General features: G+C 40.9%; 1 protein-coding gene across 3 annotated transcripts in view; it reads left to right on the forward strand.

Annotated features, from left to right (window-relative positions):
- Nucleotides 1-15,558, forward strand: part of fgd6 (FYVE, RhoGEF and PH domain containing 6) — a 143,560-nt gene that overhangs the window by 124,464 nt on the left and 3,538 nt on the right. For all 3 annotated transcript variants that reach the window (XR_013500150.1, XM_078235230.1, XM_078235231.1), the window contains 4 exons: nt 550-652; nt 1,489-1,619; nt 7,023-7,151; nt 8,353-8,504. Coding sequence is in view for 2 of the 3 variants with exons in the window: in XM_078235230.1 (XP_078091356.1) it covers nt 550-652; nt 1,489-1,619; nt 7,023-7,151; nt 8,353-8,504 (515 nt within the window). In the remaining variant the exon portion in view is untranslated. The remainder of the gene's footprint in view (nt 1-549; nt 653-1,488; nt 1,620-7,022; nt 7,152-8,352; nt 8,505-15,558) is intronic.

A 15,558-nucleotide genomic window follows, 5' to 3' on the forward strand; every position in this document is an offset into this window, starting at 1 on the left:
ACAACACAAACAAAAACAGAAAATGCTGGAAAATCTCAGATCTAACAGCATCTGTGGAGAGAGAATCCTTAATTACGTCCATGTTGGGTAGACCTTGTTATTTCCAGTGTGTACTCTGATGGCATTGTTTGGTCTTTATTTTCCCTCTATTGATACTGTTTCAAATATTTCATGTTTGAGCTTCTACAAAAAGAGTAAGTATGGAAGCTAACCTTGTGGAGATTACAAATAATTTGTTGAGACACAGCCTAAATTGTAACATAAGTTACTTGGTGATTAAGAGTGGGAACAAGAAGTAACATTTATTGTGCACATGATTGCGTTGATTTGAATGTTAAAATCCGATACTATTGAGCTAAGACCTTCAGTAGAATTGCACATTTAGCAGTGCCAATTATGTTTGAGGCTGTTACTTTTGTAAATGTAAGTTTCATCCTTTTTTTTTCTGTGGACCTGAACCAAATAGTTCTTTTGTTATTCAGTTTAATATAGTACCTAGCCAGTGGAAGTTCTTGTTAAGCACATGTGTGATCTAGTTTTATCTTTTAGATTGTTTGTCAGGCCTGCTCATCAAACAAATTTAACCTGGACTACCTTAAAAACCGACCTGCAAGAGTTTGTGATCACTGCTTCTCAGAACTGCAAAAGAGAGGTAAGAACAATATTAGTGTTAGAAATATTGGTGCTCGGAGCATAAACATTATTTTGCAGAAGATCCATTAGAAATAATCAATATTCCAACCCATGTAGAGTTCCTGACAGGAAACATTTTCTTTTAATAATGAGTTAACTAGGCTCTCTTTTGTACAGCAAAGAAGACAAATTATTTCCCTTGTCTCCTTTCCCCCTCCTGCCCTGCCCTGCTTCTGGCAAGGAATATAACCTGCTATTAGGGGGAATTCAAGTGGAGAAAGAAAATATTAAAAGTGCAACGTTTTTACACACGTGTAGAGACGCACAATCGACATTTCTGGTACCTCAGCTAAATGGATATTCTTGGTGTTTGAGCTGCAACAAAGCTTTGGGTCTCTATTGACCATGGGAACATCCCAACAGAGCTCAATCTTGTGCTCACATACATGCACTTTCCAACAGAATTAGCTGAGTTTTCAGATGTAGAGCCCTTGTTGATTTTTGTTCCTCCTGGCTTATGCTACAATGGCACACCTAACTGAGATCAGCTAACCGAGCACAGACCAGGGATCTGTAACTTTCCTAGTCTGTTTGGCTCAGTACAGTACTTAACGACATGCTGCATTCAATCACTGAACCGTTGGGAAATTGCAAAACATTTTTAAATGTTTAGATGTCGAAAATGGCCTGGGATCATGCTGTTCACCCATCCGCCAAGCTACCCCCTCCCCCCACACACTCTTCACCCAAATTGCAGAAAGCAGTTTGGTAAGCGTTCAAATTAGCGTTTTTAAAAATCTTTTATTGGATTTTAGTACTAATTTTAAAATAAATCAATCTATCTCTGTTAATTAGAAAAACAGTCATCTGATACAAAGATGCTGTCTCCAACTCACAAATCGTCAAGTACCCTCACCTCGGTTTTTCACAGCATTCAGCATTCTTCAGGACGGAAGCACAAGAAAATTCCAGCAGCACTGAAAGAAGTAAGTGGGGACACTGAGCTTTAACTGATCTTAATCAGACTGTATTCTAGGTGCAACAAATATAGGATACCCACTCGAGAATAACAAAGCTCTTGCGACCTTTGCTGGGATTTGCCTGCCAGTGAAGAACGTGACTTCCCAGCCATACTACTGTGGAATAGGTAGTGGCCGAGCTCTCCACGTGCACACTTCAATAAATTGTTGCAAAGTTGAGTAGAATGTTAGAATTCGGTGTTCGTAAAAATTATTAAAAATTGTATAATGCTAAGAGGTGAAGGTATTGCGTGGTCTCTTTAAAAGGTGGTTTTGTTTTTTCCGTACTTAGAATTAAAAAGAGTGCAAGTGCATATAGAGAGCACACTGAAAAATTGTATCAAGGGCCAAACAATAGTGTTGCCAAGACAACAGGCAGTTTTTGAATTTTGCCCAATCAATTGCAAATTAGGCACTTGAATATCAGGAGCCTATTAGATTTAAATTTGATGTTTTGGTAATTTGAGAACCAATCCTATTGTGGAGATGTTGGTGTAAGGCGTATAAGAGACAGCTCTCAGCTCCAGAGAGACACGCCTGCCACAGCTAATAGCATTTTAGCTCAAAGCCTCATTTGAATAGAAAAGGTAACAAAAGAAGACACAGATTCCAGACAGAAGATTCCGGAAGACAACAAGCCTGGTTGAAATTTTGAGAGTGACTAAAAAGTTCTATTTTTTTGTTAATAAGTGGGAATTGTATTTATCTGAACAGCATTCAATTAGAATAGTGTTTTGTTTTGGTTTGTTGATAGTTTAACCTGTTCACTGTTGGTTAGATAAATAAAATGTTACTTGTTGATTTTACAGAGTCTCAGGTAGTTATTTTGATTTAACCACTAAACGTTGCTGAAGAGCAGATCATACTATTTTTCACCCACATTTAACAGATTATAAAACAAGGTACTCCTCTTTGAGTGGTTAGGTGTTAGCTCTCAGAGAGGGGATCAACCTCCCCTTTATAACAGGATAAAGTATTAGTAATTGTTATGTACAGTTCTCAAATGTTTTAGTAATTAGGAAAAGCTGACAGTTGGCTATTTTCAGTTGGTAGAAAATAGAAAGAATGACTGCACAAATGGCAGTCCAATTGCTTGTGCTTTGCAACATTACCAGTTATATTGATTCAAGCCTTTTTCTAGCCAATGATCTTGCTTACAAGAATATGGGCTGACAGCATTGTGCCGTGTTTATGTTATTAATACCAAAACTGCATTGTATTTGGATAGTTTTATTGCTTTTATGTACTATGCGCGCCAAAGATTTTTTGATTTTTTTAAATGAAATATAAGTTATTCAGGTACTGTGATCAAAGTTGGAATCTATTTTTCCAGTGGTGTGTGAACCCTTGTTCAGTTTGTACTGGGATTTTATTGCAATTCTTAAAGCTGCATATTGATTGTAGATCACTATATGCTTTTTTTCCCCCAACTCCAACACCACTCCTGATTCCACACTGGGTGGGTCTGTCCTGGGGATGTGTGAACATGAGTCTTTCTCCTCACATTTCACTATTGAAAACAAGGAAAAGAATTTTGCAATGGGTGTGTACTTGAGCAGATGTCAATGTAAATTAGTGAGCACAGAGGTGGTGGCTCACCGGGACTTGATGGTGAATCAGGACACAAGTCGCAATGTTTTCAATGGCCTTTTAAGGATGGTGCAAGGTGCGAGGGAAGCCAGGAGAACATTAGAATAGTTGAGTCTACTCCAGATGTACACTCTAATAGTCAAATTAGAAATCCAGAAGGCATGGATGAGGGTACTGGTAGCAGATGAGCTGAGACGGGAAGATTCAGGCAATGTTCCTGGAAATAGGTGGTCTCGGTGATGGTCCTGAATGACAAAAGTGATAGAGGGTAAGATAAAGCAGAAAAATGGTGTATGACAGATGTCAGGTTGATAAAAATAAGATGGAGATGCCAGCGTTGGACTGGGGTAAGCATAGTAAGAAGTCTCACAACACCAGGTTAAAGTCCAACAGGTTTATTTGGTAGCACGAGCTTTCGGAGCGCTGCTCCTTCATCAGGTGAGTATAGAGTAGGGCTCACAAACAGGGCATATATAGACACAGATTCAATTACAAGATGATAGTTGGAATGCGAGTCTTAACAGGTAATCAAGTCTTAACAGGTAATCAAGTCTTTACAGGTACAGAATATGAGTGGAGAGAGGGTTAAGCACAGGTTAAAGAGGTGTGAATTGTCTCAAGCCAGGACAGTTGGTAAGATTTTGCAAGCCCAGGCCAAATGGTTACAGATAATGTGACATGAACCCAAGATCCCGGTTGAGGCCATCCTCGTGTGCAGAACTTGGTTATCAGTTTCTGCTCGGCAATTCTGCGTTGTCGTGTGTCTTGAAGGCCGCCTTGGAGAACGCTTACCCGAAGATCAGAGGCTGAATGCCCTTGACTGTTGAAGTGTTCCCCGACAGGAAGGGAACATTCCTGCCTGGTGATTGTCAAGCAGTGTCCATTCATCTGTTGTCGTAGCGTCTGCATGGTCTCGCCGATGTACCATGCCTTGGAAAGGATGTCCCGAGGCATGGTACATCGGCGAGACCATGCAGATGCTACGATAACAGATGAATGGACACTGCTCGACATTCACTAGGCAGGAATGTTCCCTTCCTGTTGGGGAACACCAGCAGTCAATGGCATTCAGCCTCTGATCTTCGGGTAAGCGTTCTCCAAGGCGGCCTTCAAGACACACGAAACGCAGAATCGCTGAGCAAAGACTGATAGCCAAGTTCCGCACACATGAGAACGGCCTCAACTGGGATCTTGGGTTCATGTCACACTACCTGTAACCATTTGGCCTGGGCTTGCAAAATCTTACTAACTGTCCTGGCTTGAGACAATTCACACCTCTTTAACCTGTGCTTAACTATCTCTCCACTCACATAGTCTGCACCTGTAAAGACTTGATTACCTGTTAAGACTCGCATTCCAACCGTTATCTTGTAATTGAGTCTGTGTCTATATATACCCTGTTTGTGAACCCAACTCTACACTCACCTGATGAAGGAGCAACACTCCGAAAGCTCATGCTACCAAATAAACCTGTCGGACTTTAACCTGGTGTTGAGAGACTTCTTGCTGATAAAATTAAGAACCCGACTGACTGAAGGCAGAAAGTTCATAGGGAAGTTAAAAAAGAAATGAGAAGGAAAGAGAGTGCATAAGAAGAGACTGACAACTTACATTAGGGTTAATCCAAAGAAAAGGGTAGTAAGAGGTGGTATGGGTCTGTTTAAGGACCAAAAAGGATCTATGCATGGAACCAGAGGGCATAGCTGAGGTGCTATATGACTACTTTGCACCTGCTATTACCAAGAAGAAATTCCTGCCAAAGTTAACTGAATTATTATGTCCAATTCTGGACACCACATTTTAGAAAGGATATGAGAAGTTGCTGAAAAGATTCTCATGAAAAAGTAACAACACCAAGAGTATGTTTCCTTTAATGGGGAAACTGGTACTTGGGAACATAGTTTAAGAATAAGAGGTCTCCCTTTTAAGATTGATGAGTTGTTTTTTTTGTCTGAGGATTATTAGACTGAAATTCTCTTTCCCAGAAGGTAGTGGAGACTGGGTCTTTAAATCTACTCAATGCTGAGTTAGAATTTTGTTAGACAAGGTAGTTAAAGGTTATCGGGGCAGAAAAGAAAGTAGAGCTGAGTCATAAGCAGGTCAACCATGATCCTAGTGAATGGTGGAGCAGGCTTGAAGGACCAAATGGCCTCCTGCTTCTAAGTCCTATGTTCCTATGGATGGTTCCAATGATAAATCAGTTATGAGAATAGATTGGGGAAGCTGGGGCTGCTTCCTTTGGGGAAGGTTGAGAGGAAATTTGATAGAGGTGTTAAAAATCATGAGTAGTCGAGACAGAGTAGATTGAGAGAAACCAAAGAACAAACAGTGACGTGTAAAAAGTTCTGAGTGGTTGTGCTCTGATGTCTTGTGAATGTGATGGTGCAGATTCAATCATGGTCTTCACAGGGGAATTGGGGAATAAGCACCTGAAAATGTATGCTTACAAGAAAAGCAAGGGGCGTGTGACTCGCTGAATTGCTCTTGCAGAGAGCTGATTCTCTAATGGCCTCTTTCTGTCCTGTAACTCTTTTATGATTCTTTGTGACTGGGAGCTCATCTCGGGTTCAAGTATGACAGCAAGGTTGCAAAACGTCTGGTTCAACGTCAAATAGTTATCATGGAGCGGGTTAAAGTGGGAAGCTAGGGAACAAAATTTGTGCTGGGACCAAAGATAATGGCTTCAGCCTTGCAATATTTAATTGGAAGAAATTTCTGCTTGCTAGTACAAGATGTTGGATATGCAGTCTGATAATTTAGTAATAGTGGAAGAGCCACGAAAAATGGTGGTAAATTTGAGCAGGGTGCCATTAAAATACATTTAAAAACCAGCATTGTTTTGCGATGATGTCACCAGGGACAGCATATATAGCAAGACCCCATAACAGCAATTAATTGAAATACTGATGATTGTCATTCATAATGATTGAGTGAGGAAAGTCATGTTGTATTTCTTCAGACAGTGCCATAACATATTTTAACATTTACATTAATCACTGAAGCAGATAAACAGGAAAACAACTCATGGTCTTATCTGAAAATACCCCTTGAGTGTGCAATACTGCATCAGTATGTACTGGATTGTCAATACAGATTGTGTGCTCAAGTCCGCAGTCTGGGCTTAGAAGTCAGTAAACAATCTGTGATCCAGACACAAAGGTGCAACCAATGTAGTGGAACTAATATGAGTCGTATCTTCACTACTCTGCAGTAATGTTGATTTCCGGTCCCTGCCCATTCACCCCAATCCCCTCTTCTCAGAAAATGATATCCCAACAAAAAAAATGCAAATATGGATCTCCAATGCAATCTGCCCCTTGGCAGATAAGTGTTTGGTTGAAGTTAGCCAGAACTCCTTAAGTGAGTGGCTCTATTTTAAATTTCTTTTTGTTCTTTTCTGGATGTTAACTGGGAGGCTGCCTTTATTACCTATGTTTAGTTTCCAAACCATAGGACTTAACTACAGGTGACAAAAGAGTTCTTCATTGAGCTTTGCATCAGTTAACCACTTATGACCAATTTTGATGCAAGTTGCAGTAGTACTAACTACTCTGACCAACAGAAATGATCCATTTTATTGCCATTATTAGAGTGGTTCTCCAATGAGAACAGTAAAAGGGGCGGTGATCTGAAAGATGGAAATATACAACATCCCTCAGCATCTTTGCTCGAACTAGAATTTGAAAGATAAATGACCACTTCAACGAACTGGACATATAAAAGGACAAGAGGAAAAGGAGATTTTCCAGAATTTAAAGTGTGCCCCACTGTTTATTTCAGGTATCTGCTAACACTGGAGCCTCATCTATGAGTGGCTACCTTTATAGGTCCAAGGGGATTAAGAAACCATGGAAACGGCTCTGGTTTGTCATTCAGGATAAGGTGCTGTATACGTATGCTGCCAGTGAGGTAAGGGTTTGTCCAACTCTGCATATATAGATGTTTTTATCTATCAATTGAATGCCTGTAACTGTGAAACGAGTAACTGATGAAAACAGAAATATATTTATAGTGCATTGAGTGATGTTATTGGTTCTTGCATCAACACAATACACCATCTCATTGTAAGACATTTTTATACTTATTTTTTCCTCTCTGAAGTTATGTTATGATTAATTTGCAAACCTCAACATGTTGCAGTTTTTGAGAAACTAATGAACTATTTGTGCCAGTTATTTACAGTATCTACTGTATGGTTCCCCCAGGATTTACAACTGTGTTGGGAACAATCTCAGGAACCCGTTTGTGTGCATGCAATTTTTTTTTTCTTTTCACAATTTTTTCTTGCAGGAAAGAATTGAAATCCAAGTTATATGCCAGTTTTTCCAAGAATTTCCTGCTCAAACCCTGATGGGGGGAGGGGAGGGAACAGTCCATTTCTCTGGGGGGGAGCGAATTCTCTTAATTGACAACATTGTTGACAGCTCATCTAACAGATCAGTTTCTGTTGATTGAATCATGTGGGTAGATAAGTAAGCAGAGATCTGGCTGGCCTGAGTTGCCCAAATAGCCCCCAGAGAATGAATAGCCCACTTTCAAGACTCCTTCATGGATAATTGCCCATTTGGAGAGGTTGGATATTTGGGAGTTACCTAGTACTCATAGCACTTTATCCCAAATATCAGACGGGGAAGGGAAGAAACAGAAGAAAAAAGTCTTAAAATCTTATAGTGGAGTATTGTTTTGCCAACTTTTGAAATGCATTAAATAGGAAGGACCACAGCTATTGCAGGTTGAGGGTCCAATTCAGTGGACCTCAGCCCTGTCAATGTTGCCTTCAAGATACAATTCTATTTGGTGTCTAGATTTATTATTTGCTGATTTGCTCTTATTGTATTTGTGGGTATGAAGATTTGGAAAAGACTGCTGCTTCATTAGTGGATAATTTTAAATCACTCATTGGTATCAACAGTTTGTAATATGAAAATTAATATAAAATATGGTTTTGAATGTTATTTGTGGCCATTGCAACTCCATGCATGGGCCAATATGACCCAAAGAGAGAGAACTTAAGATAACTTGCTATGGATGACCTAACATTAATTTCATTTAATGTGCTTGACATACTTAAGCCTCTGCAAACTTTATCTCCAATGTCTTTTTTTTAAAGGATGTAGCCGCATTAGAGAGCCAACCACTGCTCGGATTCACAGTTTCTGAAGACCAGGATGACCTTTCAGAACCCCGAGTGATTTTCCAGTTGCTTCACAAGAGAACATTGTTCTATATGTTTAAAGCAGATGATCATCATACTGCCCGGAGGTGAGTAAGACAAATCATTATACAGCTTCAAAGGCAAAATGCTATGGATGCTGGAAACAGAAAATTCTAAAAATATTCAGCGGATAAGGCAGCATCTATGGAGAGAGAAAAACAGAGTTAACGTTTCGGATTGATGATCTTTCAGCCCTGGTAAATGTTGCAGATGTTGCACAAACTACGCCATCTCTAGTCCTCAAAAATCTTTCTAATAAACGGTTTTGAAATAAAAACCCACTATGCCTATATTTTCATGGGAGTACATGGAATTTTTTTGATCCAGTTATAGACAGGTTCCCTCCTTCGCTTCTTTTTCTGAATTGATGGCTATCTGCTTCTGCTGGAGGAGGTGGTGGAAGCAGATTCTCTAACAAAGTTCAAGACGCATCACAAAGAATAGAGGGATATGGACCAAGTAAAGGCAAGAAAGTATTAAATTCAAGAGGCATCAGTGTTGGCATAGACTTGGTGGGCCGAAGGGTCTGTTCCTGTTCTATTAGATCATACATATTTATTTCTATTTGAGCTATCCATTCATATGTTTTGTTGCAACATTCCGATACAGAGCCAAAACACAGAAAATACTGGAAAATCAGCAGGTCTGACTGCATCTATGGACAGAGAACAGAGCTAACGTTTCGAGTCTGGGGGTGATCCTTCATCAGAGTTCCAGACTTGAAACGTAACGCTCCGTTCTCTCTCCACAGATGCTGTCTGAACTGCTGAGGTTTTCTAGCATTTTCTGTTTTTTGGTTTCCGATTTTCAGCATCTGCAGTAATTTATTTTTATTTCAGATGCAGAGCCTTTAGTTCTGACATTTTACAACTTCTAACCTTATCTGCAGGCACACTCTTAACTTTCTACTCTCCATCCCTTCCTGCCATGCTCTGATTTATCATTTCCCTAATTCCACCCTGTTCTCTTGCCTTGTCCTCTCTCTTCAAGTTTTCAGATCTTTCCTCACTTGATGTCTTGCCTCCATTATTTAGAAGTCATGTTTGACAAACCTAATGGAACTGTTTGTAGATGTAACTAACAGAATAGGTAGAAAGAGCCAGTGATGTATTTGATTTTCAGAAAATCTTTGAAGTCCTGCACAAGAGGTTACTGTGCAAAATTGAAGCACATGGATTGGAGGCAATATATAGGAGAGGCGATGGCCGAGTGGTATTATTGCTAGACTATTAATCCAGAAACTCAGCTAATGCTCTGGGGACCAGGGTTTGAATTCCATCACGGCAGATGGTGGAATTTGAATTCAACAAAAAATATTTGGAATTAATAATCTACTGATGACCATGAAACCATTGTCGATCGTCGGAAAAACCCATCTGGTTCACTAATGTCCTTTAGGGAAGGAAATCTGTCATCCTTACCTAGTGTGGCCTACATGTGACTTTAGGGCCACAGCAGTGTGGTTGACTCTCAACTGTCCTCGGGCAACTAAAGATGGGCAATAGATGTTGGCCAGCCAGCGATGCCCATGAATGAATAAAGAAATTGGTATGGATTGAGAATTGGTGTGGGAGCAGAAATAACAGGGTCTTTTTCAGAATGGCAGGCACTGACTAGCAGGCTACCACAGGGATCAGTGCTTGGGCACCGGCTATTCATATTTATCAATGATATGGATAAGGCAACCAAGTGTTTCCGAGTTTACTGATGACATGAAGCTTATTGGGAATGAGAGTGGTGAGGAGGATGTTAAGAGGCTTCAAGGCAATTAAGATAAGTTGAGTGAAATGAGCAAATTCATGGCAGATGCAGTATAATGTGGCTGAGTTTGAAGTTATCCACTTCGATAGGAAAAATAGAATGGCAGAGCGTTGTTTAAATTATGGTTAATTGGGAAGTATTGATGTACACAGGGACCTGGGTGTCCTTATACCAGAAAGCAAGCATTCAGGTGCAGCAAACAGTTAAGAAGGCAAATACTATGTTGGCCTTTATTGCAATAGGAGTTGAGTACAGGAGCAAGGATGTCCTACAGGGCCTCGGTGAGACCACACCTGGAGTTTTGTGTGCAGTTTTGATCTCCTCATCCGAGAAAGGATGTATTTGCCATACAGGGAGTGCAGTGAAGATTCATGCTTCGGATGGCAGGATTGTCTTTTGAGGAGTGATCAAGTTGACTAGCTCTGTATTAGAGTTTAAAAGAATGAGAGGGGATCTTATTGAAACATATAGAATTCTGACAGGACTGGGTGCAGATGATGATTCCTCTGGTTGAGGGGGTCAAGAACAAGGAGTCATAGTTTCAGGATATGGAACAGGCCATTTAGCACTGAAATGAGGGAAAACATCTTCACTCAGATGGTATTGAACCTGTGGTATTCTCTACCACAGAAGGCTGTGGAGGCCATGTTACTGAATATATTTAAGAAAGAAATAGATCTCTGGACTCTAAAGGCATCAAGAGGCATGGGAGAGCATGGTGTTGAGATAGAAGATCAATCATGATGACCAGGTTTGAAGGGATGAATGACCTGCTCCAGCTCCCTGATTTTCTGTTTCTATATAAAGCCCTCTCTGCAGTCCTAGTTATGCAACTTGCTAGAACATTGGTCCCAGCACAATTGAAATGCAGACTATACCAATAGCTCCAAAGTTCCCGAATACTACTACTGGCGCCCCATGAATCAGAACCTATTTTACCCACACCAAATTTTGTGCCCCACATTTGTGCCAATGTGTTCATGGCTCAGGTAATAATTCTGAGATAATTCACTGAGTCTGCTTTTTAATTTAACCCCTAGCTGCTCATACTCCCAAAGCAGAACTTATTTCCTAGTTTTGCTTATGTCTTTGGTACCTATGTGGACCGCAAATACTGAATCCTTCCCCTCCCGCTGCAAGTTTCTCTCCAGCCCTGAGCAGATGTCCAGAACCCTGACATTGGGCAGAGACCCTTGCTCTCAGCTGCAGAAAATTGTGTCAATCCCTGACTATGCCATCCACAACATTCCTATTAATTGCCCCCACTTGAATGGCTTTCTATATCATGGTGTTATGGTCAGTTTGCCCATTTGGTCTGCAGAGCCCGCTTTCGTCCCCACAAGCTGCAAAATCTGGAACATGTTGCTCATTGTAAGGGCTAAGTCAGCTCCACTTCTAGTGTGTCAATCCCCTTACCTGCCCCTTTTACAGCTGCACCTTCCTGTCCCTGACCACTGACAAAATCAGAAGACACTATCTTAAGCCACACCTCCCTTGTCCAGACCTCCACCTGGAACCAAATATTCAGGTAACTTTTCCCCCTCCCTGGTGTATCTGCAGCTTGACCTCCAGTTCAGTGACGCTAAGTCAAAGCTCCCCTCGCTATAGACACTTACAGCAGATGTGTTGGCCCTGAATCTCACTGGTTTCCAGGAACGCCCACATTGTCCAGTCACAACGCATCACCTACTCAGCCATCTTTATTATGTGTTAATTTATTATCAGTTTCTTAATTTATAAAGAATAAGCGCTACTATTCCCAATAAGCTTTACTGCTACTTGTAAATTTTACTATTTTTAATAAAACTTTGCAATTACTAATAAGTTACACAACTTTTGAAAGATAAATTAGCAAAACACTCACCAACCTACCACTTACCTGTTTACCTTTGACATCACACTTGAAGGTACTGGATACTGCAAAGTCTACAGGTTCTGACAACTTGGTAGTAGTATGAAAAGTGGGGTAATCTAGAATTAAGAGGCATTGTTTCATAGTTGTAGACAGTAATGGTGCAAAGAGAATTTGCGATCCACTTATTAGAATGTTGGCCTTTATAGTGAGAGGATCAGAACACGAGGGTAGAAGTTCTGTTACAGGTACACTAAGTCCTAGTTTGACAACAGTTAAGAGTATTGTGGACAGTTCTTGGCATTGGGAGGATACATCGACTTTAAAGAAAGGGCAGTGTAGATTTACTTGAATGACACTCGAATGGGTTAAGTGACATGTTTTCATTGCCAGTATAGAATCACAGAATTCCTACAATGCAGATGGAGGTCATTCAGCCCAATAAGCCTGCACCGACAATAATCCCACCCAGGCCCTATCCCCATAACCCACGTATGTGCACTGCTAGTCCCGTGACAGTAAGGGGCAATTTAGCATAGCCAATCAACCTAACCTGCTCATCTTTGGAGTGTGGGAGGAAACTGGAGCACCTGGAGGAAACCCGAACAGGGAGAACGTGCAAACTCCCACCAAAGGCTGAAATTGAGCCCAGATCCCTGGCATTGAGTCAGAATGCTAACCACCGTGCCACCCTCAACTGAATGTGGCAGGACTGCAGAGCTTTGGCCTGATCTGTTGGTTCTGTCTACAGCACTCTGTTTCTGCTGTGTGGTATGCAGGTTGTCCCATGTCATCGCTTCACCGAGTTGCTATCTCATTTTTAGGAATGCCTGGTGCTGCAATATAACTGTTATCAGATTACAAAGGGCCCACATTGCCCTTGACCATCTCTTTATTTTCTAATATAATTGTAAAATAGTTTTGTTTATTTTGATATCCTTAGATGTTTTTCCTCCTGCTTTTTGTATGTGTTGTTAGTCTTTGTTGGTTTTTATGTCTCTCCAATTTGCTGCAATCTGCTTTTTTGCATTTTTTAAAAAAGTCTTCTGTTATCTCTTACCTCTTCAGTCAACCATGGCTTTTTTTTGCAGGTGGCAGAAATCTTGGATATTCTGATTGTATATCACATTAGATTATATTTGCACACCTCCCACTAAATGAACAGATTTGTCCAGCTCACTGCAGTCTGTCTCATTGCAATGAAGTCAGCTTTCCCTAAACCTAGAATCTTTGTACGTTTTATATTTCTCCCTGCAGACACCACATTGAGCTTGATCATATTTATTACTGTTAGATAAATGTTCATGCAGTATTGGACTGTGAATGAAATCTGGCTCATTACTAAATCTAATATAGCCTGCTCCTTTATTGGTTCTAGGACATTTTGTTCTCAAAACTATCCTAACCCCACTCGAGAAATTCACTGTCTTTTTGGCAGGTACGAGTATGTTGATACCAATTTATACGAGTTACCCACTCTACCCGTCCCTGTTAAAGCTATTCTCCCTTTGTATAAATGCTGAGATTAGAGAAGCATGTAGCAATCTGCAATCGGAGACCTCTAATACAGTCTTCAATCCTTTTCTATTAATTCAACTACCTGCTTATCATACTCATCACTGAAGTGATTTCATCCTTTATCATTGAGGTCGTAACAACTGATCTTCAATCATAACCCTTCTTCCATTTTTCAGCCTCTTGCTTTAAGATGTAAGGTTATCAACCTCATACATTAACTTTGTTTTTCTCTCTCTGACTTGCTTAGTTTTTCCATCATTTTCTGTTATTTGATTACTGTGTCTAATCTATGACAATATCGGCAGGAGTAACCACTGCACATTGAGGATAAAGGACAATTTCTCACTTCCATATTAAGCATACCTTCCATCATGTTGTCATAGACCCCTACAGTGCAGAAGGAGACCATTTAGCCCAGCAGTCTACACCAACTCCCCGATAGAACAGGCCTTATCCCCAGGCCTTATCCCCGTAACCCCACATATTTACCCTGCTACTTCCCCTAGCCTGTATAACCTAAGGAACAATTTAGCATGGCATCACTGAAGCACTACCACCGTGCTAAATGGGATAGATTTCGAACAGATCTAGCAACTCAAAACTGGTCATCCATGAGGTACTGTAGGCCATCAGCAGCGGCAGAATTATATGGAACCACAATCTGTAACCATCAAGCCAGGGATCAACCTTGAAGAATGCAGAGGATATCTGGAATACTGTGAGCAGTTTTGGTTCCCTTGTCTAAGGAAAGATGTACTGGCATTGGAGGCAGTGCAGAGAAGGGTATGGAGGTATTTTCTTATGAGAGGTTGAGTATGTTGGGCCTGTACTTATCGGAGTTTAGAAAAATGAGAGGTGACTTTATTGAGATGTATAGGATTCTCACGAGGCTTAACAGGCTTAGTGCTGAGAGACTGTTTCCCCTTGTGGGAGAGTCTAGGACCAGAGGGCATAATTTTAGACTAAGGGGTTACCCCTTTAAGACAAATGAGGAGGAGTTTCTTCTGAGGGTTGTGAATGTGAATCTGTGGAATTCTTTAGCACAGAGCTGTAGAGGCTGGGTCGTTAAGTATGTTCAAGGCTGAGATGATCAGATTTTTAAACTGTAAGGAAATCAAGAATTATGGGGATGGGGGGGGGTGGGAAGTGAAGTTGAGGATTATCATATCAGGTCATGATCTCATTGATTGGCAGAGCACACTTGATGGGCCTAATGGCCCCCTCTGCTACTATGTCTTATGGTCTGGTGGCATGCCGGGGCAGCACGCACCAGGCATACCTAAAAATGAGGTTTCAATCTGGTGAAGCTACAATACAGAACTATTTACAGGCCAAACAATGGCCAAACATGTGACAGACAGCTAAGTGATCCCACAATCAACAGATCAGATCTAAGCTCTGCAGTTCTGCTACATCCGGTAATGAATGATGTTGGACATTTAAACATCAAAAGGAGGAGGAGACTCCCATTTATATCACCATCCTCAATGCGAGGAGGAGCCCAGCACATCAGTGCAAAAGACCAAGCTGAAGCATTTGCAACAATCTTCAGCCAGAAGTGTCAAATGGATGATTCACCTTTGCCTCTTCCTGAGGTCATGATGTGGAGATGCCGGCGTTGGACTGGGGTAAGAAGTCTCACAACACCAGGTTAAAGTCCAACAGGTTTATTTGGTAGCAAAAGTCACTAGCTTTTGGAGTGCTGCTCCTTCGTCAGCTAAGTGGGAGTTCTGTTCACAAACAGGGCATATAAAGACACAAACTCAATTTACAAAATAATGGTTGGAATGCGAGTCTTTACAGGTCATCAAGTCTTAAAGGCACAGACAACGTGAGTGGAGAGAGCGTTAAGCACAGGTTAAAGAGATGTGTATTGTCTCCAGACAGGATAGTTAGTGAGATTTTGCAAGCCCAGGCAAGTCATGGGGGTTACAGATAGTGTGACATGAACCCAAGATCCCGGTTGAGGC

The sequence above is a fragment of the Mustelus asterias genome, chromosome 19, assembly GCF_964213995.1.
Source record: "Mustelus asterias chromosome 19, sMusAst1.hap1.1, whole genome shotgun sequence".
NCBI classification, from domain to species: Eukaryota; Metazoa; Chordata; class Chondrichthyes; order Carcharhiniformes; family Triakidae; genus Mustelus; species Mustelus asterias.